General features: G+C 44.6%; 1 protein-coding gene across 1 annotated transcript in view; it reads right to left on the bottom strand.

The window, feature by feature from the left end:
- The window catches only part of LOC120918825 (probable protein S-acyltransferase 23), a 91,666-nt gene extending 67,148 nt beyond the window's left edge, over positions 1-24,518 (bottom strand). Inside the window, exons 1-2 of the mRNA XM_040330660.1 lie at positions 24,123-24,518; positions 11,018-11,424 (exon numbers count right to left, since the gene is read on the bottom strand). Coding sequence (XP_040186594.1) covers positions 11,018-11,424; positions 24,123-24,298 — 583 coding nt within the window. The 5' untranslated portion in view covers positions 24,299-24,518. The remainder of the gene's footprint in view (positions 1-11,017; positions 11,425-24,122) is intronic.
- Between the last annotated feature and the right edge of the window lie 312 nt (positions 24,519-24,830).

The raw sequence follows: 24,830 nt of genomic DNA, 5'->3' as shown, positions 1-24,830 counted from the left end.
TTCCTTGGGGACCCCCAGGTCACCAGAACTAGAGTCCCTATTGGAAGATTTTCCCTCTATTACTTTTCTAGGGACAACCCAAAGTTTGGGATTTTCTTTACATTCACTTTCAATGATAACGGTAAACAGGACAAATAGAGAGGGTGAATCTCCTTAAAGTGGTTGTAAACTTCAATCACTAACTTGTACCTATAGGTAAGCCTATAATAAGGCTGACCTATAGGTACTGTAAATATCTTCTAAACATGCGCTGTTTAAGAGATATTTACTATGGCCCAGATTCACATACATTTGGGCGTAGCGTAGCGTAATCCATTTACACCACGCCGCTGCAAATTACTTGAGCAAGTGCCGTATTCGCAAAGCACTTGCTCCGTAATTTGCGGCAGCGTAGTGTAAATGGCCCGGCGTATGGCCGCGTAATTCAAAGGGGGCGGCTTGTATTCAAATTAAGCGCGCCCCGCGCCGATTGAACTGCGCATGCGCCGGGCTGAAAAATAGCCCAGTGCGCATGCTCCAGCTCACGACGGAAAACGTCAATGACGCCGACGTGAGCGTCATTGACGTAAAGTCGTATTCAAGAACGACTTAGTAAAACGACGTAACCGACGGAAAAAGACGACGCGGACCCGACGCCATACTTAACATGGCATACGGCGGACTGGCGTAAGGTTACCCCTCATATAGCAGGGGTAACCTTACGCTTACGGAAACGACGTAGACGACGCAGCGCAAATTCGTTCGGGAATCGGCGTATCAGGCTCATTTGCATAGTCAAATGAGACCTCAACGTAAACGCCACCTAGCGGTCAGCGTTGTATTGCATTTAGGATCCGACGGTGTAAGTGACATACACCAGTCGGATCCTAGCCTAATTCCGGCGTATCTTGTTTTGTGAATACAAAACAATGATACGCCGGCGGGAATTTCGAATTACACCGGTGTATCTGTAGATCCCCCGGCGTAACTCTTTTGAGAATCTGGCCCTATATATGCAGCCAATGACGTCACTGGCATATGTGCTCTGAAGGAACAGCCACCCAGGCTGTACTTTCAGAGTCCTGTGCCGTAAACTGTAACTCCCCCACGCATGTGCGGGAGTGACGTCATTGGGGCTCTGGCCAGTCACACAGCCAGAGTCTGCGAACCTGGAAGGAAGACAGGTGAAGATGGTAGCGGCCTCCATTCATGACAATGCATCGCTGGAATGCTTTGTTTTCAGGTAAGTTTCACATAATTTGCTGGTATGCGATGCTTTACCTTGCAGGCCAGAAAAAAAAGGCACCCAGCGGTTTTACAACTGTTTTAACAGGGACACAGGCAGCAAAAAAAAGTGAAAAGTGTTCTAATCCCTCTCCACTCTATCCGAAACTAAAAAAAAAGTTTTGCATTTAGTTATAAATTAAATCAGGATATGATTTTGATCCAACCTAGTGTAGTCACAAGTACTGCTTTTGATGTATAGGCCGTTCACAGCAGAGCAGCTTCCTGCCACAGTTACACACACTACTATTATGGCATTAGGAAGGCTAAAGCTACCAGTAAATAACACAGTATAGCATCAGTCAGTAACATATCATTATATCAGTCTTTGATGGAAGCTGCAGGACCAAAGGACCTGTCATTATGACACATGCAAAGTGTAGTATTAACTGATCGTGCCCTTAAGAAGAACTTGTCATCATAGCAACATACAGATATAAGTAGTGACTGAAGCTTTCACCAATAAGGACCTGTTATTATGGCATCATGCAGGTGTCGCAGTGACTGAAGCTGTCAGTTGGGCATCGTGCAATTGTATTAGTAACTGCCAATAAACAGGACCAGTCATTATGGTATCAAACAGGTGCCAATGAAAGCTGAACTGAACTGTATCTAAGCACCACAAACTGAAAATGCTACTTAAAGGGGTTGTAAAGGAATTTTTTTTCCTAAATAGCTTCCTTTACCTTAGTGCAGTCCTCCTTCACTTACCTCATCCTTCCATTTTTCTTTTAAATGTCCTTATTTCTTCTGAGAAATCCTCACTTCCTGTTCTTCTGTCTGTAACTACACACAGTAATGCAAGGCTTTCTCCCTGGTGTGGAGTGTCGTGCTCTCCCCCTCCCTTGAGGGGGGAGGGGGCGAGCAGGAGAGTCAGGACGCCCACTAACACACAGCTCCTTTCTCTATCTGCAAAGTAGAGAGTGTCCTGACACTCCTGCTCGCCCCCCTCAAGAAGCTTTCTTCACACCAGGGAGAAAGCCTTGCATTACTGTGTGTAGTTACAGACAGAAGAACAGGAAGTGTGGATTTCTCAGAAGAAATAAGGACATTTAAAAGCAAAATCGAAGGATGAGGTAAGTGAAGGAGGACTTTAGGGAAAATTTACCTTTACAACCCCTTTAATTCATTTGTAATATTCATAGCAACCTCACACATCCATCCATGTTCCCTTTCTTTACTTTGTTGAGAAATCACTTTAAAAAAACACCCTCCTAGCATTTTTGAGCCATCTTAAGTAAGGGCAGATAATTCCTGTAGCGTTTTCTTCCTGAAATCCACCTGCCCTTAGATCAGGCATGCATGCAGGAGGGTGTGCTTAGCTGAGAAAGACCCTCCTCCTCTCCTAATGACTCCTGGAATGTATGACATCAATTGACATCATCATTTTTGGTCTAAGCCAAAAAACAGAAAGCAACACTGAAGGAATGTAAAAAAAAAAAAATTAAAACATGAGAATGTACAAGAAAATATTTTCCTATCAATTTACGAAGGTTAGCAGCATAGAGATTAAAAATAGATGATGTTGACTTGAGAGAGTTTCGTTCCACTTTAGGCTGTCAGTAAAGAGTAGGGATGAGCTTTGAGTTTGAGTCGAACATTGCCTGTTCGGCGAACAACGAACAATTAGGGGTGTTCACGGCAAATTCGAAAAGCCGCGGAACACCCTGTTAAAGTCTATGGGAGAAATCGAAAGTACTAATTTTAAAGGCTTATATGCAAGTTATTGTCCTAAAAGGTTTGGGGACCCGGGTCCTGTCCCAGGGGACATGTATCAATGCAAAAAAAAGTTTTAAAAATGGACGTTTTTTCGGGTGCAGTGAAATTAATAATGCTTAGAGTGAAACAATAAAAGTGAAATATTCCTTTAAATTTCGTACATAGGGGGGGTGTAAAGTTAGCATGTGAAATAGCGCATGTTTCCCGTACTTAGAACTGTCTCTGCACAAAGTGTAATTTCTGAAAGGAAAAAAGTATTTTAAAACCGGACTTAGAACGTTAGTTAAAACCACTTGATCTTCCCGGATCTAACGAATATCTATTAGCCGGAATGGATTTTGACCAAAAAAAATTGATAAGGGGGGGCCAACCCGTCCATATGTCCATCCATATGTACCACCTAAAATCAATTTTTTTATGTGGAATATCTCAGAAATTCTGTGAGATCTAACGTTAAAACCACTCGATCTTACCGGATCTAATGAATATCTATTAGCCTGAATTATTTTTGGCCAAAAACATTGATAAGGGGGGCCAGCCCCCCTCATTAATCACTTAATAAGTCTCTAATTATGTGAGATCTAACCTTAAAATCACGTGATCTTACCGGATCTAACGAATATCCTAATAGGCTAATAATAATAATAATAATAATAATAATAATAGGCTAATAAGCCTGAATGATTTTTGGCCCAAAAAAAATCACTTAATAAGTCTCTAATTCTGTGAGATCTAACGTTAAAACCACTTGATCTTACCGGATCTAACGAATATCTATTAGCCTGAATGATTTTTGGCCAAAAAAATTGATAAGGGGGGGGGCCAACCCATCCATATGTCCATCCATATGTACCACCTAAAATCAAATTTTGTATGTGGAATATCTCGGAAATTATGTGAGATCCAACGTTAAAACCACTTGATCTTACCGGATCTAAAGAATATCTATTAGCCTGAATGATTTTTGCCCAGAAAATCTGATAAGGGGGGCCAACCCGTCCATATGTCCATCCATATTTGTACCACCTAAAATCGAATTTTGTATGTGGAATATCTTGGAAATTCTGTGAGATCTAACGTTAAAACCACTTGATTTTACCGGATCTAACGAATATCTATTAGCCTGAATGATTTTTGGCCAAAAACATTGATAAGGGGGCCCTCATTAATCACGTAATAAGTGTCTAATTATGTGAGATCTAATGTTAAAACCACTTGATCTTACCGGATACAATGAATATCTATTAGCCTGAATGATTTTTGCCCAGAAAATTCGATATGGGGGGACCAACCCGTCCATATGTCCATCCATATGTACCACCTAAAATCTAATTTTGTATGTGGAATATCTCGGAAATTATGTGAGATCTAACGTTAAAACCACTTGATCTTACCGGATCTAACGAATATCTATTAGCCGGAATGGATTTTGACCAAAAAAAATTGATAAGGGGGGGGCCAGCCCCCCTCATTAATCACTTAATAAGTCTCTAATTATGTGAGATCTAACGTTAAAATCACTTGATCTTACCGGATCTAACGAATATCTATTAGCCTGAATGATTTTTGGTCAGAAAATTTGATAAGGGGGAGCTGATGACGGGTTAGCCCCCCCAGCAAATAACTGTTAATATTGCTTCTTCTGTGTGAGATCTAACGCAAACAATGATTGATCTAACCTGATCTAACAAAGATCTAACAAACTGCATAAAAAAAAGTCAAATTTTTTTATATGGGGGTTCTAACCCGGCAGAGGTAAGCTGTTCAGCATCAGGAAGAGGACAAGGCAGCCCTACAGTGAATATTTTTATAGAATGCACAACGTGGAACATATTTCATTAAAGGTAAGTGATGTGATGTGATGTAAGTGATGTGACTTAGGGCCCTTTCACACGGGCGGATCAGTAATGATCCGCTCCGCGTGTCCTCAAAAGCTCAGCGGGGATTCTCCATAAAATCCCCGCTGAGCTGGCAGCTGACAGGGCAGTCCCCGCACACTGTGCAGGGACCGCCCTGTGTTTCCTCCGCTCTCCCCTATGGGGGATCGGACGAACATGGACCGTATGTCCGTGATCATCTGATCCGATCCGGCAGAAGGAAGAAAAATAGGGTTTTCTTCCGTCCGCAAATGCGGATCTTTGCGGAGGCGGACAATTACGGGTGTCAGCGGATGGTCATCCTCTGACACCCGTAATCACATAGGAAGCCATGTATGTCCCGTTTTCATCCGCAAACGGACGGATGAAAATGCGGACATACGGTCCGTACGTGTGAAAGGGCTCTAAAGCTGTATGTTGCTTTTTATGAAATCTTGACTATTTTAAACAGTGTTTTTTTTTTTTTGCCTTATGCTTAAACTTTATAGATAGCTCTATAATGATTGTTTACATGATATAGCATAGTCTAAGCTATTGTTAATATAAAGCTAACATAGAATTACTAGGAACCAGCTCAGCTTTAAAATCAATAACTAAAAGCTGAAAAAGTGCATCACTGACTGACAGCAAGAAGCACTAAGTCATTTTAGGTTACTGAATTACGGTAAAGAAGTTCCACATTCAACAAACATGTCAGGCAATATTACAAGCTCTTCCATGCGTCTGTACAGTGTTTAGTCAGTAAGGAGTCTCCCTAAGATATGTCTGTACATGTTCTCTGTGATTTCCCAGAAATCAAACCGTATCAGCTAGGTGTAGCGCAGAATTCCACATTTTCTACACATTCAGATGAGCACAGAGATATGTGTAATATAATTAAGGACTACAAGAAGAAATTGGTTTGGTTGCTCTAAAAAAAGAAGCACGCTATCCTACGCAAACCACTGGTATGTGTACAAAATATCATTTGTGGGCTTTAGAGGTACAATACAGGCACAATTATAACTCACACACGGGCTCTGGATTCTTCCATCAGGATTGAAACAAATAGTTCACTAGCTGACATGAACAATAATATGCTGGACTGGTGGACCTGAGTGGAGATACAATGCCATTCAAAGCTCCACCAGAACAGGACCTACAGTCGGTGGAACATGCGCCAGGGATCCTCAAACTATGGCCCTCCAGCTGTTGCGGAACTACAAATCCCATGAGACATTGTAAAACTCTGACATTCACAGAAATGACTAGGCATGATGGGAATTGTAGTTCCTGAACAACTGGAGGGCTGTAGTTTGAAGACCCATGTTGGCATTATATTAAGGTGACCAGATTTTTTAAATGAAATCCGGGGACATATTTTTTCTTTACTAGTAATGGCAACAATCAGTGACTCTCTGCCCGTCGCCGCCCGCCTCACAGCCTCTCAAGTCTTACTCTTTGGGCCCCGGCTACTACTGGATGGGGAGCGGAGGATGATCACTCCGCCAGGGAAGGCAAGGAGATAGGCAGGTGGCTGGCCGGGATTTGAGCCAAGGCAGACGAACATGCAAGCAAAGCTGAATGGGCATGCGCCCGAAACTGAAGAAATATTCCCTCCGCTCCGACCAGCACATGATCATCAGAAAGGGGCACAGATAATGGGAAAAATACCCCCCCCCCCCTATGCTAGTAGGCACGACGGAGCAGGGGTGTGTAATTCTATTTTTTTTATTTTAATTCTGCACTGATTGTCTTTGAAATTGCCCCTGCCCCCTATTAAATCCAATCTGGGGACAAAACCAGGGACAGACTTGGTCCGGGGACAGACTGTCCCCTGAAACTGGAGATGTCTGGTCACCCTACATTATATAGCTACCTAGCTCAGACCTGTGATCACAGTGCCCGGAGAAGGGGAGTCCTACAGTGCCAACTTCCTTCACGAATCAAAGATTGTGTGTCTGAATACTAAGAACCACATGGGAAGTGGATGCTGGAAGATGTGAAAAGGTGTGTCACAAAAAAAACATGTCCATAAGGAATGCAAGGCTTTTACCATGCCCCAAAATCAATGGGGCACTGTGGCACACTTTGCATTGGACACTTCTTTAGCCCATGGAAATCTGTCCCTAGCATGAGAGGGTTAGTCAGATGTGTTTGCCCCCCCAAATCAAGAGTTTCCAGTCCTCCCCTGGTGGGACATGTAGTTATTAATAATAATAATTCACTCATCTGAGACTCAGATACTGCAAAGACTCTGGAGGTCATACACAGCCGGGCAAAGAGATGGAAACAACAAGTACATGACACCTCTTGTAGCATCTTGCTGTCATTTCTAAAAAAGATTATAGGTCTCATTCACACTGGCACTCCCGTGTATAGATTGTGTAAATGCATCTGGGAAATATAAACAAATGTTATGAATCCCAGATCACTTTTTCCTGCATTTAGATGTTCTTTTAGTATTTAGTGTTTTTAATCGACCTAAAAAAAAAAAATTCTAACAATACATTGAGAAGACTGATTACACTGCGGGTATGCTGTTTTTTTTTTTTTCGTACATACCTCGTTATCGCCGTTTTATCCCTTGGCTTCCGGGTATGATTCTTGCTGGACTGGGCGTTCCTAGTTGATTGACATTCCTCCGACCGGCGCATACTGCGTGTCACGACTTTCCGAAAGAAGCCGAACGTCATTGCGCAGGCGCCGTATAGAGTCGGCTCTATACGGCGCCTGCGCAGCAACGTTCGGCTTCTTTCAGAAAGTCGTGACGTCAAGTATGCGTCGGTCGGAGGAACGTCAATCAACTAGGAACGCCCAGTCCAGCAAGAATCATACCCGGAAGCCGAGGGATGAAACGGCGATATCGAGGTATGTACGAAAAAAAACAAAAAAAAAACAGCATACCCGCAGTGTAATCAGTCTTCTCAATGTATTGTTAGAATTTTTTTTTAGGGGGAACCTCCACTTTAATAAATTGTGTGGTGGTAATGCATGAGCTGTTTCACCCTCTTCTGTGTGTTTTTTACAGTTGATTTCCCGATCTGCGGAGGGCTGCACCTAAAGAAGCATTGCACACCTTGGGCCAGATTCAGGTACATTTGCGTATCTTTGCCCAGGCGTAACGTATCCGATTTACGTTACGCCTCCGCAACTTAGACGGGCAAGTGCCGTATTCTCAAAGCACTTGCTCCGTAAGTTGCGGCGGCGTAGCGTAAATCGGCCGGCGTAAGCCCGCCTAATTCAAATTTGGATCAGGGGGGCGTGTTTTATGTAAATCTACTGTGACCCGACGTGATTGACGTTTTTCCCGAACGGCGAATGCGCCGTCCGTGGAATTTCCCAGTGTGCATTGCTCCAAAGTACGCCGCAAGGACGTCATTGGTTTCGACGTGAACGTAAATGACGTCCAGCCCCATTCACGGACGTCTTACGTAAACGACGTAACTTTTTCAAATTTCGACACGGGAATGACGGCCATACTTAACATTGTTGCGCCACACTTATGCCACCATATAGCAGGGGCAACATTACGCCGGGAAAAGCCTAACGTAAACAGCGTAAATTTACTGCGTCAGCCACGCGTACGTTCGGAAATTCGCGTATCTAGCTAATTTACATATTTCGACGCGTAAATCAGCTTACACGCCCCTAGCGGCCAGCGGAAAATTGCAGTTACGATCCGACGGCGTAAGAGACTTACGCCTGTTGGATCTAAGGGATATCTATGCGTAACTGATTCTATGAATCAGGCGCATAGATACGACGGCTCAGATTAGGACTTACAACGGCGTACATGGCGCTGCGCCGTCGTAAGTCCTCTGAGAATCCGGGCCCTTATATTTATCTTGGAGCACCACAGATGAGCACTGGAGTTTTGATTTTTTGGTTGACCTGTTTTTTACAGGTTAAACACTGCCAGTGTGAACAAGTCTAAATATAGCAACCACAAAGTAACATTGCCCTTATGTTTGTAAAGCGCTGTGTAAACCGTCGGCCCCATATAAATCCTGTATTATAATTAATAATAACACCAGACACTGAATTTGAATAAGACATGCACTGTGGGATAGATCGTCAAGAATCGCCTAGTTTTTCAACATTCTTTATCAGTGGAACATTAAGTCTAAACATTGTAACAACTTGTCTTTTACATCAAAGGAATAGACTTCTGTGTGTAAATTAGAAAAGTTTAACCACTTAAACACCAAACCTTTTTTCTGACATTTGTTGTTTTCAAGTTAAAATCCTCTTTTTTGCTAGAAAATTACTTAGAACCCCCAAACATTATTTTTATATATATATATATATATATATATATATATATATATATATATATATATATTTTTTTTTAGTAGAGACCCTAGTAAATAAAATGGTGGTTGTTGCAATATTTTATATCACACTGTATTTGCGCAGCGGTTTTTCAAATGCAATTTTTTGGGAAAAAAATACTTTAATGAAATAAAAAAAAAAAAAATAACCAGTAAAGTTAGCCCAAATTTTTTTTGTATAATGTGAAAGATTTTACACCGCGAGAATCGTGATCTTTATTCTAAGCAAAAAAATAGTGAGATTCTCATTTTGGCCAGAATCGTGCAGCTCTACTGTGGGATAAAATACATATTTGTTAAACACAGACTCATCTTATGCTAAACACAGATAACTTGTTAAATGTTACACGTCACTCAAGGCAAGATCAGGCTCTAGCACATCTTAGAACCGGTTCACACAGGGGCGACCTGTCAGGCGACTCAGCCGCCTGACAAGTCGCGGTTCGCAGTAGTCAATAGAACCGTTCTAATTGGAGCGACGCAAGTCGCTCCTACTTAGAAAAAGGTTCCTGTACGACTTTGGGGGCGACTTGCATTGACTTCAATACAGAAGTCATTTTGCAAGTTGCCTCTCAAGTCCCCTGAGATCACCTTGCCGAGTCGCCCCCGAAGTCGTGCCGCCTGTGTGTGAACCGGCTCTTAGGTGTTGCCTCAGCACCTAAGCAATCAATTGTGCCAGCAACAAGAATGCCGCACACAGGGATGCAAAATAATATTCTTTATTTACCGTATTTTCCGGCGTATAAGACGACTTTCTAACCCCTTAAAATCTTCTTAAAAGTCGGGGGTTGTCTTATACGCCGGTAACCTAACATCTTACCTTACGAGAATCGCGGCCGTACGTTTTTTCAAGCCGCGCCTCTGACGTCTTCTGTTCCGCGATAGGCGGAAACAATCAGATTCCCAGAAGGCACTGTGTTCAGTGTCCGTCAATCACGGAGGGCCTCTCGTCCTGTGTTTAGTGTCTGCCTATCACGGAGGCCCTCTCGTCCTCGGACGAGAGGGCCACCATGATAGGCGAACACTGAACACAGTGCCTCCTGGGAAGCTGAATATTCCGCCTATCGTGAAAAATCGTACGGCCGCGATTCTGGTAAGGTGTAAGATGTTAGGTTACACGGCCGCGATTCGCATGGGATAAGGTAAGGGCACGGTCTGGTCATATAATGGGGCAGGTCTGGTCATGTAATGGGGCACGGTCTGGTCATGTAATGGGGCACGGTCTGGTCATGTAATGGGGCACGGTCTGGTCATGTAATGGGGCACGGTCTGGTCATGTAATGGGGCACGGTCTGGTCATGTAATGGGGCGCAGTCTGGTCATGTAATGGGGCAGGTCTGGCATGTAATGGGGCAGGTCTGGCATGTAATGGGGCACAGTCTGGTCATGTAATGGGGCAGGTCTGGCATGTAATGGGGCACAGTCTGGCATGTAATGGGGCACAGTCTGGCATGTAGTGGCATAGTCTGGCATGTAATGGTGGCATCGTGAGGCGAGGCATGACTAGTAGGAAAGGGGGTAGTCTTATACGGTGAGTATATCCCAAAACCAACATTTTGGCTGGAAAATTAGGGGGTCGTCTTATACGCCAAGTCGTCTTATACGCCGGAAAATGCGGTATTTATATAGCCAGCAGGAACAGGCTCTATTCTGACATGTTTTGCATTAGGCACAGCTCTTTGAGAAAGTATTGTGCCTAGCACAAAACATGTCAGAATAGAACTTGCTCTTGCTGGCATCAAAAGAAAAATATTATTTTACATCTTACTCTGCGGCATTCCTGTTGCTGGCACAACAGATATTTTGTTATTAGATATAAATACAACCATTGGTATATAAACTCACCTTTAAAAGCTGCCCAGTGCAGTGCATTGTCTCCCTCTAAGTCACATAAATGTACTTTAGCACCTTTTCCAATGAGGTAGCAGCAGAGTGCAGTTTGTCCATATTGTGCAGCTGTGATTAAAGGTGTGCAGCCTTTTTGGTCCTCCACGTCTAGTGAAACTCCAGCCTTCACAAGAAGGTCCACCACAGCAATGCACCCATTTACTGCAGCCCAGTGTATAGGGTGCTGACTGGACTCAGATTGGCTAGGCAGGTCCACTGGTCCCTTACTGTCCACAAATAGTCCAATCAGCTCGACAGATCCAGCAAGAGCAGCCCAATGAACTGGTGTGTGTCCCTTTTCATCATAATGTCCTACAATTGAAGGACCTTCTTCTTCAATAAACTGCTGGCATTTCTTAACCTCACTGCAATACAAAGAATGTGAACATGAGGCTAAGGATTCAGGTTACATATATCAGTGAAAGGAAAAAAAAAATACAAAGTATAACTCCAGACAATTTATATTTTGTCTGTGACTCCACTAGGGAGATTTCCCTCGCTTTCTTTTCCTGTGATGATTAAACAAGGCCTTGAACAGCAATTAAGACATTGTCAAAAGTTCTAATCTCACGCTACTCCTGGAGGGGTATTCAATTTGCAACACTTTTCTGGTGGTATTGGCTATTTAAAGTCCTGTGTCTAATTCATAAAAGCATTTGCAGTAGTTTTGGTAACCATTCTGATTGGTGCAACAGATTTAGGTAGTTCTTATTATTTGTACCACTTTGACAATGTGTCGATTCGCTACCACAAATTTAAAAATAATTGCTGCCAGTTACCAGATAACTGAAAATTTGGCGTATGGAGGGTGGTCAGTGGTGTTGTGTGTTTACTTTTTATTTTATTTTGTAGTACATTTGCATTATTGGTTGCTAGGATGCAGGCTGCCAGCATGATAGCATCATAGCAACCAACCAATGAACAGTGTAGGAGGAGCCTGATTCTGAGTGACTGACAGGTAGATGGACTGAACAGCTCTATCTATGGAATACACTCATTGCATTCCACTGTGTCATGGACATGCAATAATGTCTGGCAGCTTACCTTCTCCTCATGTGTCCATTAGAGGCCTGACCCTCTTCTGGCTGCCTTTTTATCATCTCTCCTTCCTGTATGGCCCCACCCCAGGCCATCCCAGGAAGTCTATATTAACTGTTGCACTGCAGGTCTGCTTTGGTGTGTAACCTTGTTGTTAGCTTAAGTTCCTGTCTGCAGTGTGCTCGTTTACCTTCCTGTGTACCGTTTTTGGCTCGTCCCTGACTTCTTCTGTTTGCCTGTGACCCTGACCTTTTGCCTGTCCCTCGGTTACCCTTATCTGCCTGTTGCCCTGACCTCGGCTTACCCATCACTATCGCTTGTCCTGGTTGCTGCTTCCCCTCTCTCCCTGCGGAGCGTGACCTAGGGGATCCCAGGGGTCGCGACCTGGATCCAGCTGCAGCGAAGGCCATCCTCACCACTAGAAACTCTGGTGAACACAAAACTGGGTCTGAAACACCGCGCCCTGGGGAATCTTGGGCTCACGCTTCCTCTCTGATTGCAGCAGTCGGCTATAGGGTTCACTACCCTGTGGTCCATCCCTGACCCCAATGTGGTGCACTTGTCACCTGGCCACAGGTGACCTGACACACTGTCAGCAACAGCAGGTGGACCTGATGAGGAACTAGTGTAATTCCCCGTACACACGATCGCAATTTCCGGATTTTTCTCACGGAATTCCGTTCAAGCTGTCTTGCATACACACAGTCACACCAAATTCCGACTGTCCAAAACGCGGTGACGTACAACACTACGACGAGCCGAGAAAAATGAAGTTTAATGCTTCTGAGCATGCGTCGACTTGATTCTGAGCATGCATGTTTTTTTTTCTTCATCGGAGTTCCATACAGACAAATTAAATTTCCGATAGAATTTTTTTTCATCGGAAAAAAAGAGAACATGTTCTTTTTCCAAGTCCGTCGGAATTTCCGATGGAAAAACTGGGGCACACACACGGTCGGAATATCCGATGAAAAAATTCCGTCTTACTTTTTCGATCGTGTGTACAAGGCATACAAGTTCTCCATTAGACCCACCACACAAAAAAGCTCTTTGGACACAGTGCATGTCTGTCCGTGAGACAGGCGCAGTGGCCAGCAGGGCGCCCAGTGCTACTGACAGTCCGGTCTCAGTCCCGGCTTCCTGTGACAAATTCATATACCTATTCCTGACAGATACATGAATCTGCTGAAAGTACCAACATTTGCCATGTGGCCGTGTGATGGAATGCTAAAAAGTGTCTGTAATATTTTTTATGAGTTCCAGGGATTGTGTTTTTGTCTTTGTGCCAGTTTAGAGATTTTGCATCACTTCCTGTTCTGAAAGGAAGTGAGGGCAAATCCCTCCAATAGGGACACAGGTGCCAATAAAAATCAAACAGAGGCTCTAGAACGTCCCTGCTGTACTCAAAACATAATTTTTTTTGGCTGGGTGTAATGACATCATTACTATACAGTGGGGTTGATTTAATAAAAGAAGAGACTGTAAAATTTAGTGGAGCTTTGCATAGAAACCAATCATCTTCCAGGTTTTATTATCAAAGCTTAACCACTTCAGCTCCGTTATTTTAATTGACAATTGCGCGATCGTGCACTGCTGTACCCAAATAAAATGTATGTCCTTTTTTACCCACAAATAGAGCTTTCTTTTGGTGGTATTTGATCACCTCTACGGTTTTTATTTCATTGTGTATTCTGCTACATATTTTTGTTACAAAAATCCCAATAAGCGTATATTGATTGGTTTGCGCAAAATAATAGCATCTACAAAATCGGGGATAGATTTGTGGAATTTTTATTTATTTATGTTTTACTAGTAATGGCGGCGATCAGTGATTTATAGTGGGACTGAGACATTGCGGTGGGCAAATCGGACACCAAGTGACACTTTTGACACTTTTTTGGAAACCAGTGAGACTAATACAGTGATCAGTGCTAAAAATATGACTTGTCAGTCTATTGCAGGGACAGGGGTGAATGCTGTACTGAATGGTGCCAGCATCTAGGGCAGGAATATGCAATTAGCGGACCTCCAGCTGTTGCAGAACTACAAGTCCCATGAGGCATAGCAAAACTCTGACAGTCAGGCAAATTAGGCGGTCGCCTAAGGCCTCGCACTCACAGGGGCCTCACCGAATGCATTACTCCAGTTTTGAGGGAAAGGGAACCTTAACGCTGCTGTACTCAAGCAGGTAGTGTTATGAGCCCTGACTCAGGAGAGGGGCCGCCAGCGTCCCTAACAACCAGTGAATATCGGTGACACCACCCCTTGTGATGTCAAAGACCCAGAATGCCCTCAGTCAATGACGTCAAAAGGCGGCAGGTTCACCAGGTGATATAACCAGGTGGCCCCCGCCCCATAGTTATTAAAAAGCGAATCTTGGGAACGCCTTGTTAAAGCGGTCTTCCAGATTCTGAAAAGCCCCCTGCCCACAGACCCCCACAACCACCGGCCAAGGTTATGGGGAAGAGGCTCTTGTCCTTGAATTATTTTTCCCATCATGGGTGTGAGTGGGCCTCACAAAGCCTAGTGCCGATTCTGCTGACAGCCACCCAGAGGCATGATGGGACTTTTTTAGTTTTGCAACAGCTTAAGGGTCCGCTAATTCAGATCCCTGTCTGTTCAGGGGTGAAGGTCTGGAACTCAGGTCTTCTTTGGGGAAGGACGCACTGCAGCTGGACAGGGCCAAAACAGATTCCAGCTATCATTTTCTTAATTCGGTTTAGAAACACGTGATGGAAAACCAGAAATAAAATAACTTCTGTTTCTGCCATTTCCCAAAATAAAAAATCTCCTCCTTCTACTGGATATCCTCAGCTTTAAAGACTGCAAGAAATCGAGCATTCCTGTCTTCCCGGCCACATGCAGACATCTGCTGTGCACTTGTTTGCTTCTTATTCCAGATATGAATGGGGACCTACTAAAAACTTGACAGAGGTCCTAAGCCTTAAAGTACATCTAAGGGCTCATGCAGAGTGCAGGTCATTAACCACTTCAGCCCCGGAAGGATTTACACCCTGCTCATGACCAGGCCATTTTTTGCGATACCGCATTGCGTTACTTTAACTGACAATTGTGCGGCCGTGGGACGCTGTACCCAAATAAAATTGATGCCCTTTTTTTCCCACAAATAGAGATTTCTTTTGGTGGTATTTTATCACCTCTTCACCTGGCGTTGTAACAAAAAAAAGACTGACATTTTTGAAAAAACAACAACAATATTTTTTACTATCTGCTATAATAAATATCACCCCCAAAAAAAAAAAATTCTTCATCAATTTAGGCCAATATGTACTCCTACATATTTTTGGTAAAAACAAAATCCCAATAAGTGTATATAGATTTGTTTGGCAAAAGTTATACTGTAGGCCCGGATTCAGAAAGGACTTACGCCGACGTATCTTCTGATACGCCGCGTAAGTCCACGAATGCGCCGTCGTATCTATGCGCCTTATTCAGCAAACAAGATACGCCTGAATTTTGGCTTCATACGACCGACGTAAGTCTCCTACGCCGTTGTATCTTGGGTGTATATTTATGCTGGCCGCAAGGGGCGCTTCCATTGATTTACGCGTCGAATATGTAAATGACCTAGATACGCCGATTCACGAACGTACTTACGCCCGGCGCTGTAATCTACGCCGTTTATGTAAGGCGTACGTCCGGCGTAAAGTTATTCCACCTAAAGCAGGGGTAAGTCATGTTAGGGTATGGATGACGGAACAGCCGTCGTATTTTACGTTGTTTATGTAAGTCGTACGTGAATGGGGCTGGGCGTAGGTTACTTTCACGTCGTAGGCATTGAGCCGTCGTATCTTAGGGAGTATATGCAACGTGATTCTGAGCATGCGCGCGCATGCGCCGTTCGTCCGCCCCTTCATTTACATGGGGTCACGCTTCTTTATAATAGATCACGCCCACTACCTTCCTACTTTGAATTAGGCTGGCCAATTTACTTTACGCCGGCGCAAGTTTGGGAGCGAGTACTTTGTGAATACTGTTCTTGCCTCACTGATTTACGTCGGCGTAGCGCATATGAGATGCGCTATGCCGGTCTAAAGATGCGCCGCTGTACGTGAATCCGGGCCATAGTGTCTACAAACTACGAGATAGATTTATGGACTTTTAATTTTTTTTTTTATGATTTTTGCTAGTAATGGCGTTGATCAGCGATTTTTAGTGGAACTGCGACATTGTGGCCGACAAATATGACATTAAGTGACACTTTTTGGGGACCAGTGACACCAATACAGTGATCAGTGCTAAAAAAATGCACTGATCACTGTATAAATGGCACTGGCAGGGAATGAGTTAACATCAGGGGCGATCAAGGGGTTAGAGTAGAGTTCCACCCATAAATGGAACTTCCACTTTTTGGAATCCTCACCTCCTTCGATGTCACCTTTGGCACCTTTCAGGTGGGAGGGGGAGCAGATACCTGTCTAATACAGGTATTTGCGCCCACTTCCTGGCATAGATCACCTCGGTGATCTACGCCACTTCCAGCACCTACTCTGTACCCCCGCTGTGTTCTGGAAGACACACAGATCCCAGAACACAGTGGGGGCCACTGAAGACGTGCAGCACACCTCGCGCATGCGCAGTAGGGAAGTGAAGCCGCAATGCTTCACTTCCTGATCCCCTTACCGAGTATGGCGGCGGCAGCAGCCGATCCCCGAGCGGCAGATCGGCTTCGACTGCCGACATCGCGGGCGCCCTGGAGAGGTAAGTGTCCATACATTAAAAGTCAGCAGCTGCTGTACTTGTAGCTGCTGGCTTTTAATATTTTTTTTTGTGGGACCTCCGCTTTAACTGTGTTCCCTCATTGTGTTTTTTTACTGTGTTTGGAAAGTGCTGACAGGTACAACACAGAGATCTCAGTTCCTAATCACTAGGAACAGCAGATCTCCATGTTGTCCCTTGTCAGAACGGGGATCTGCCTTATTCACATAGACATATCCCCGTTCTGACTATCTGTACTGCGATCGCGGGTGGCTGGCGGGCATCGGATCCGCCGGACACGCGCATTGGCTCCTCCTCTGTGAATCGGGCATGCGCACCCACATTATCGATTGCAAAAAGCAACGTACAGGTACGCTGTTTCACGCAATAGAGTCACCCTGCCACAGGATATATGCAGTGGGCGGTCTTTAAGCGTTTAAGCTCAAAGAGTCGCTATAGCCTACAGGCTTTTGAGCTCTCATTTTTTGCTGCCTGAAAACTCCCCTCTATGCTAGCCAATGTGTCCGTGCACACTATTAGCTAGATTCACGTAAGGTTACGCCGGCGTATCAGTAGATACGCCGGCGTAACTCTGAATCAACGCCGTCGCAAATTTAAGCGTATTCTGGAAACCACCCCCCTCCTTTCAGGGGGGAGGGGGGTGCAGATACCTGTCTAAAGACAGGTATTTGCACCCACTTCCGGCCCAGCATTCACGGGCAAAAGACGGGCATTGCATCACATCCCGTCACCCCCCGTTGTGTGCTGGGAACACTCGGCTCCCAGCACATAGCGGGAGCCAATCGGCAGTGCAGCGCGACTCGCGCATGCGCCATAGGGAACCAGGCAGTGAAGCCGGAGCGCTTCACTTCCTGGTTCCCTCACAGTGGATGGCGGGGGGGCAGCAGAGTGACGAGCGATCGCTCGTCCTCTGCTGTGGACGGCGCTGGACTCAAGGACAGGTAAGTGTCCTAATATTAAAAGTCAGCAGCTGCAGTATTTGTAGCTGCTGGCTTTTAATATTTTTTATTGGCCGCACATCCGCTTTAAATTAGGCTAAGATACGAGCGTCGTAAGTCTCCTACGCCGTCGTATCTTAGAGTGAAATATTTACGCTGGCCGCTAGGTGGCGCGTCCGTTGAGTTCGGTGTAGAATATGCAAATGACTAGATACGCCGATTCAGAAACGTACGTGCGCCCGGCGCATTTTTTTACGTCCTTTACGTACGGCTTTTTCCGGCGTAAAGTTAGTCGAACAAATAGCTGGCCTAGTCAATGTTAAGTATGGCCGTCGTTCCCGCGTCGAAATTTGAAAATTTTACGTTGTTTGCGTAAGTCGTCCGAGAATGGGGCTGGACGTAATTTACGTTCACGTCGAAACCAATACGTCCTTGTGGCGTACTTTGGAGCAATGCACACTGGGATATGTACATGGACGGCGCATGCGCCGTTCGTAAAAAACGTCAATCACGTCGGGTCACCAATCATTTACATAAAACACGCCCCCTCATCCTCATTTGAATTAGGCGTGCTTACGCCGGCCCCATTTACGCTACGCCGCCGTAACTTAGGAGGCAAGTGCTTTGTGAATACAGCACTTGCCTCTCTGACTTAAGGCGGCGTAGCGTAAATACGATACGCTACGCCGCCTGAAAGATGCAGCATTCTACCTGAATCCAGCTATATGGCTTTTTTCGGTGTTTTTAGGCATATGCTGCTACAGGTAGAACCCTTCCCCCCTCCCCCCACCAAACTTGCATTTGTGAGAGGAGCGAGTGCCCCAATAAGCTCAAAAAAAGCTCAAAAGAGCTCAGAAAAGCCAGAAGAAACTCAAAAACGTGTGAAAACCTTTGTTCCAGCTTTTTGTTTTGTTTATACGGTGGTTAAGAAAATACGATCTAGGAGGGTTTGTGAAAAAAAAAATACGCTTATGCTCAACGAAGCTTGAAGGAGCTTGAAGAAGCTTGAAAAAGCTCAATAAAAACAAGCGCGCACAGAAGCACAACTTCTTTAGGCTGAAATAAAAGCTTGAATGCCTGTAAAAGCTTTTTTTTAGCTGCAGCGTGAATGAGCCCTAAAGCCAAACCTTCTTTCATTTTAGATGTTTGATTGATAGAATTCCCCCCATTGCCAATTCACTTAGTTTGATCAAATCTGATCGAAACTGAGTCTAACGTGATCAATTGTTTCACATCTAAGAATCGGTAAGCTGCAATATATAAAATGCTTTTGGGTTTAGTATCAATTAAAGCTGCAAAATGAGTAGACACATGCCACTGCCGGAATTCTTTGCACAATACTATCACCCCCTGTCACGTTTTGTTGGTAGAATTGCCTACCAAAAACAAATCAATAAACTGACAGCTCTTAATGTCAAAACCACTGGCAACAAAAGTTAGTACACCCCTAAGTGAAAATATCCAAACTGGGCCCAAAGTGTCAATATTTTGTGTGGCCACCATTATTTTCCAGCACTGCCTTAAAGCGGAGTTCCACCTAAAAATGGAACTTCCGCTTAACCCACTCCTCGCCCCCTTACATGCCACATTTGGCATGTAATTTTTTGGGGGCGGGAGTGGGGGCTTCACGAGAAGGGGGCTTCCTGTCCCACTTCCTCCTTCCGCCGAGGGGCTGGAAAGGTGATTAGCTTAATCGCCTTTTCACAACCCCCCCCTGTAGGCGAGCGCCTGTCCAATCGGACGGCGCCGCGCCGCTCGCGCATGCGCAGTGGGTGCCTGGCCGTGAAGCCGAAAGCTGTCACTGCCGGGTGCCCACACTGAGAATGAAGACGCCGGCCGGCGAGGGGGGGGCGAGGAGCGGAGCCCCGGCTGGCGCGTCGCTGGAGCCGTGGAGCAGGTAAGTGTCTGTTTATTAAAAGCCAGCAGCTACACTTTTTGTAGCTGCTGACTTTTAATAAACTTAAAAAATGGGTGGAAAACCCCTTTGAAGTGGAGGTTCACCCTAGAAACATGTATATAACATTACATTCTGCATACTTCCAACATTTACAGTATGCTGTTTGTTTTTTTGCTGTATATACCGTAATATTGCTATTTTCCACCCGGCTTCCGGGTGCTCGCTCCCGCGGGAGTAGGCGTTCCTATGCAAAGGCGCAGTGTCATGTGGGACTTCGCCCAGATGATTGACGTCTTGAGAAAAACTTCCCCCCGGCGGATAAGGCGCGTCACAAGTTTCTGAAAATAGCCGAACTGCGAGTCGGCTCTATACGGTGCCTGCGCAGTCAGCTATATACAGCTTCTAGTTGGTGCGCAGGCGCCGTATAGAGCCGACTCGCAGTTCGGCTATTTTCGGGGGGGGGGGGGGGGGAAGTTTTTCTCAAGACGTCAATCATCTGGGCGAAGTCCCACATGACACTGCGCCTCTGCATAGGAACGCCTACTCCCGCGGGAGTAAGCACCCGGAAGCCGGGTGGAAAATAGCAATAATACGGTATGTACAGCAAAAGAAAAACAAACAGCATACTGTAAATGTTGGAAGTATGCAGAATGTAATGTTATATACATGTTTTTAGGGTGAACCTCCGCTTTAACCCTCCTGGGCATGGAGTTCACCAAAGCTTCACAGGTTGCCACTGGAGTCCTCTTCTACTCCTCCATGATGACATCACAGAGCTGGTGGGTGTTAGAGACCTTGCGCTCCTCCACCTTCTGTTTGAAGATCCCTGACAGATGATCAATAGGGTTTAGGTCTGGAGACATCTTTGGCCAGTCCATCATCTTTAGCTTCAGCTTCTTTAGCAAGACAGTGGTCCTCTTGGAGGTGTGTTTGGGGTTGTTATGATGTTGGAATACTGCCCTGCGGCCCAGTCTCTGAAGGGAGGGGATCATGCTCTGCTTCAGTATATCACAGTACATGTTGGCATTCATGGTTCCCTCAATGAACTGTGGCTACCCAGTGTCGGCAGCACTCATGCAGCCCCAGACCTTGACACTGCCACTACCATGCTTGACTGTAGGCAAGACACACTTGTCATTGTTCTCCTCACCTGGTTGCCGCCACACACACTTGATACCATCTGAACCAAATAAGTTTATCTTGGTCTCATCAGACCACGGGAGATGGTTGTAGTAATCCAAGTCCTTAGTCTGCTTGTCTTCAGCAAACTGTTTGCGGGCTTTCTTGTGCATCATCCTTAGAAGAAACTTCCTTCTGGGATGACAGTAATGCCAATTTGATGCAGTGTGTGAAGTATGGTCTGAACACTGACAACCTGACCCCCCACCCCTTCAAACTCTGCAGCAATGCTGGCAGCACTCATACGTCTATTTCCCAAAGACAACTTCTGGATATGACGCTGAGCATGTGCACTTCTTTGGTCGACCATGGTGAGGCCTGTTCTGAGTGGAACCTGTCCTGTTAAATTGCTGTATGGTCTTGGCCACCATGCTGCAGCTCAGTATCAGGGTCTTGGCAATCTTCTTATAGCCTAGGCCATCTTTATGTAGAGCAACAATTATTTTTTTCAGATCCTCGGAGAGTTCTTTGCCATGAGGTGCCATGTTGAACTTCCAGTGACCAGTATGAGAGAGTGAGAGCGATAACACCAAATTTAATACACCTGCTCCCCATTCACACCTGAGAATGTGTAACACTAACGAGTCACATGACACCAGGGAGGGAAAGTGGCTAATTGGACCCAACTTGGACAGTTTCACTTAGGGGTGTACTCAGTTATTTTGAGGTGACAGCAAATTTACACTGTTTGTAGCAAAGTGTCATTTCTTCTGTGTTGTCACATAAAAAGATATAATAAAATATTTACAAAAATGTGAGGGGTGTACTCACTTTTGTGATATGCTGTGTATACATTTTCCATCAAAAAGGGGGCGGAGAGCTGAAATTACACTTTGCAGAACTCAGTGAGAAGAGTTCTAAGTGCTGATTGGAGAAAAGGGACACACTCCCCTTTTTTACACAGCACACAGGGACAGAACGGAGGCCCTCACTCTGCTGGAGTCCCTACCCTGTCCCCTTTTTTTTCTCTTGGTGTCAGGAAAACTTGGCAGAAGTGACTTATGCTGATAGCAGTGTAGCAGAGGAACAAATCAGCAGCCAGAAATGACACTCTGGACTAAGACAAGTGCACACTATAAGGGTATATGCTTTGTTCACATTTCATGTCTGAAGTTTACAATCACTTTAGAGGAAAAAACCTTCTGCATTTACCGGTGACTGGTGGCAAAAATGTTAATGTTTTTACACACTTCTACTATTAAAATTTAAGAGAGTGTTATTAATAAATAATTATTGATATTTTTATTAACAGTATCATTATTATTCAAAAATTAGTAGTATTAGTAGTAGTTATAGTAGCAGTAATAGCAGTAGTAGTATTAGAAGTAGTAATATTAGTAGCAGCAGTGGTAGTAGTAATAGTAGCAGTTGTATTAGTAGTATTTATAGTATCAGTAGTGGTGAGAATAGTAGCAGTAGGAGTATTAATTAGGGGTGCACCGAAATGGAAATTTTGGAACCGAAACGAAACCGAAATAAAAAAAAAATTCAGTCCGAAACCGAAACCGAAAATTACTTTTCTTTTTTTCCCCCCTATTTCAATTTTTTTTTTAAATAATTGTATAAATTGCATAAATTAATGGTGTTATATAAGTACCTGTAATCAATCTGACCGAGACAAACACCACAAACCCCTTTAATCTGTGATACTTGTGTGAGAATATGCGTGGACTTGGAGTAAATACTGCCACTCCTGTTGACAAGCAGTGGGAGTATTAGTTCATTCAGATCACAATGATCTTAGATGTCTGTGTGTACTGCAGGAGATGGGGAGATGTGTGGTGTGTATACACATAGTATATAGATGAGGTGTATATAGATGGGGAGATGTGTGGTGTGTATACACATAGTATATAATATACTATGTGTATACACACACCACACATCTCCCCATCTATATACACCTCATCTATATACTGTATATAGATGAGGTGTATATAGATGGGGAGATGTATACACATAGTATATAGATGAGGTGTATATAGATGGGGAGATGTGAGATATAGAGTCTCTCTCCGGTGCAGTGTGTAGTCCCCAGTCACTAGTTGCAGCTCAGTAGTAGCAGGCAGTGCTCAGTAGGAGGATGGTGTGAGGCTCCTCTCTCTCTCTCTTTCTCTGCTCTCCCCCTCTGTCTCTCTCCTCTCCTCTCCTCTCTGTCTGTCTCCCCGTCTCTCTCCCGGGTCTCAGTGCCGGATGGTGTGCAGGATTCCCCGGGCAGGGGATGCGATCTGCCCGGGTTTAGTGGCTCAGCGGTCGCCGCGATGATCCGGATCTTCCCCGACTTCAGTGTGCGGGTGACGGCAGCTACGGGGGCTGGCGGGGCTCCTCCCGAGCCCGGGGCGGCCAAGAGCGGGGGAGCCACCCGCTCAATGTGCCCGGGGTCAGCTCGTACCAGCAGCGGTGAGTGCGGACTGTGTATGCCATCCATCCCTCCATACTTCTTCTATGGGCCCCCCCCCACCACCAGTGACTGGCTGCGACGTCACGACGCCGACGCTGGCAGTGGCAGAGCAGGGGAAACAGGAAATGAGCCGTACGGACGGTAATTAAGTCCGGCTCTGAGGTGGTTTTATATCGGCGATTATTTCTGTTTCGGCATGACCCCAAAATCACGATTTTCGGCCGATATGTATCGGCACCGATATATCGGTGCACCCCTAGTATTAATAGTAGTAATAGGAACGGTAGTAGTAGTATTAGTTATAGTAGCAGTAAAAGTAGTAATAGTAGTGTCAGTAGTATTGTAGTAGTAATAGTAGTGGTAATAGTATCAATAGTAGTATTAGTATTATTTATAGTATCATTAGTGGTAAGAATAGTAGCAGTAGGAGTATTAATAGTAACAGTAGTAGTATTATTAGTTATAGTAGCAGTAAAAAGTAAAAGTAATGGTAGTGGCAGTAGTATTAGTAATAGTAGTGGTAATAGCAGCAATAGTAGTATGAGTAATATTTATAGTATCATTAGTAGCAAGAATAGTAGCAGTGGGAGTATTAGTAGTAGTAATAGTAGCAATATTAGTTATAGTAGCAGTACAAGTAGTAATAGTGGCAGTAGTAGTATTAGTAACAGTGGCAGTAGTAGCATTAGTTATAGTAGCAGTAAAAGTAGTAATAGTAGTGACATTAGTAGTAATAGTAGTAGGTTATAGTAGTAGTATACACAGCGTCTGCAGTTAGTAACCACCAATTAAAAGACAGGTGACTGTACTCAGTAGGGTATTTCAGCCACCTTTACTGCTCAGTATAGAATAGACAGATACAATACTTACCATTCCTTGACAGCCTGGAACATATGTGCTGAGCTGCTGTCCATGTGGACTGTGTTCTCCTGCTGTCCCAGCTGGTCAGTGTAGGAGAAACGCTGTGTGTTGGGGGTGCCAGGTGTGTGGGATGTTTTGTGCCCTGTGCTTTCTGTTCTCAGTGGATCCCCAATTCTGTAGATCATGTTGTCTGCGGATCATGTGCAGTGTGGATCTTATACTCAGTGGATCCTGTGCTCTGTGAATATACTATGCAGTGTGGATCGTGTGTGTAGTGTGGATCGTGTACTCTATGTTGTAGATCCTGTGTGTAGTGTGGATTGTGTCTGTATGTTGTAGATCCTGTGTGTAGTGTGGATTGTGTCTGTATTTTGTAGATCCTGTGTGTAGTGCGGATTGTGTCTGTATGTTGTAGATCCTGTGTGTAGTATGTATTGTGTCTGTATGTATGTTGTAGATCCTGTGTGTAGTGTGGATTGTGTCTGTATGTTGTAGATCCTGTGTGTAGTATGGATTGTGTGTTGTAGATCTTGTGTTTAGTATGGATTGTGTGCTCTATGTTGTAGATCCTGTGTGCAGTGTGGATTGTGTGTTGTAGATCCTGCGTGTAGTATGGATTGTGGGTTGTAGATACTGTGTGTAGTATGGATTGTGTGCTCTATGTTGTAGATCCTGTGTGTAGTGTGGATTGTGTCTGTATGTTGTAGATCCTGTGTG

Source organism: Rana temporaria, chromosome 1 (assembly GCF_905171775.1).
Source record: "Rana temporaria chromosome 1, aRanTem1.1, whole genome shotgun sequence".
Lineage (NCBI taxonomy): Eukaryota > Metazoa > Chordata > Amphibia > Anura > Ranidae > Rana > Rana temporaria.
The sequence above is the reverse complement of the archived record's forward strand: the minus strand, read 5'-3'. Positions and strand labels throughout refer to the sequence as shown.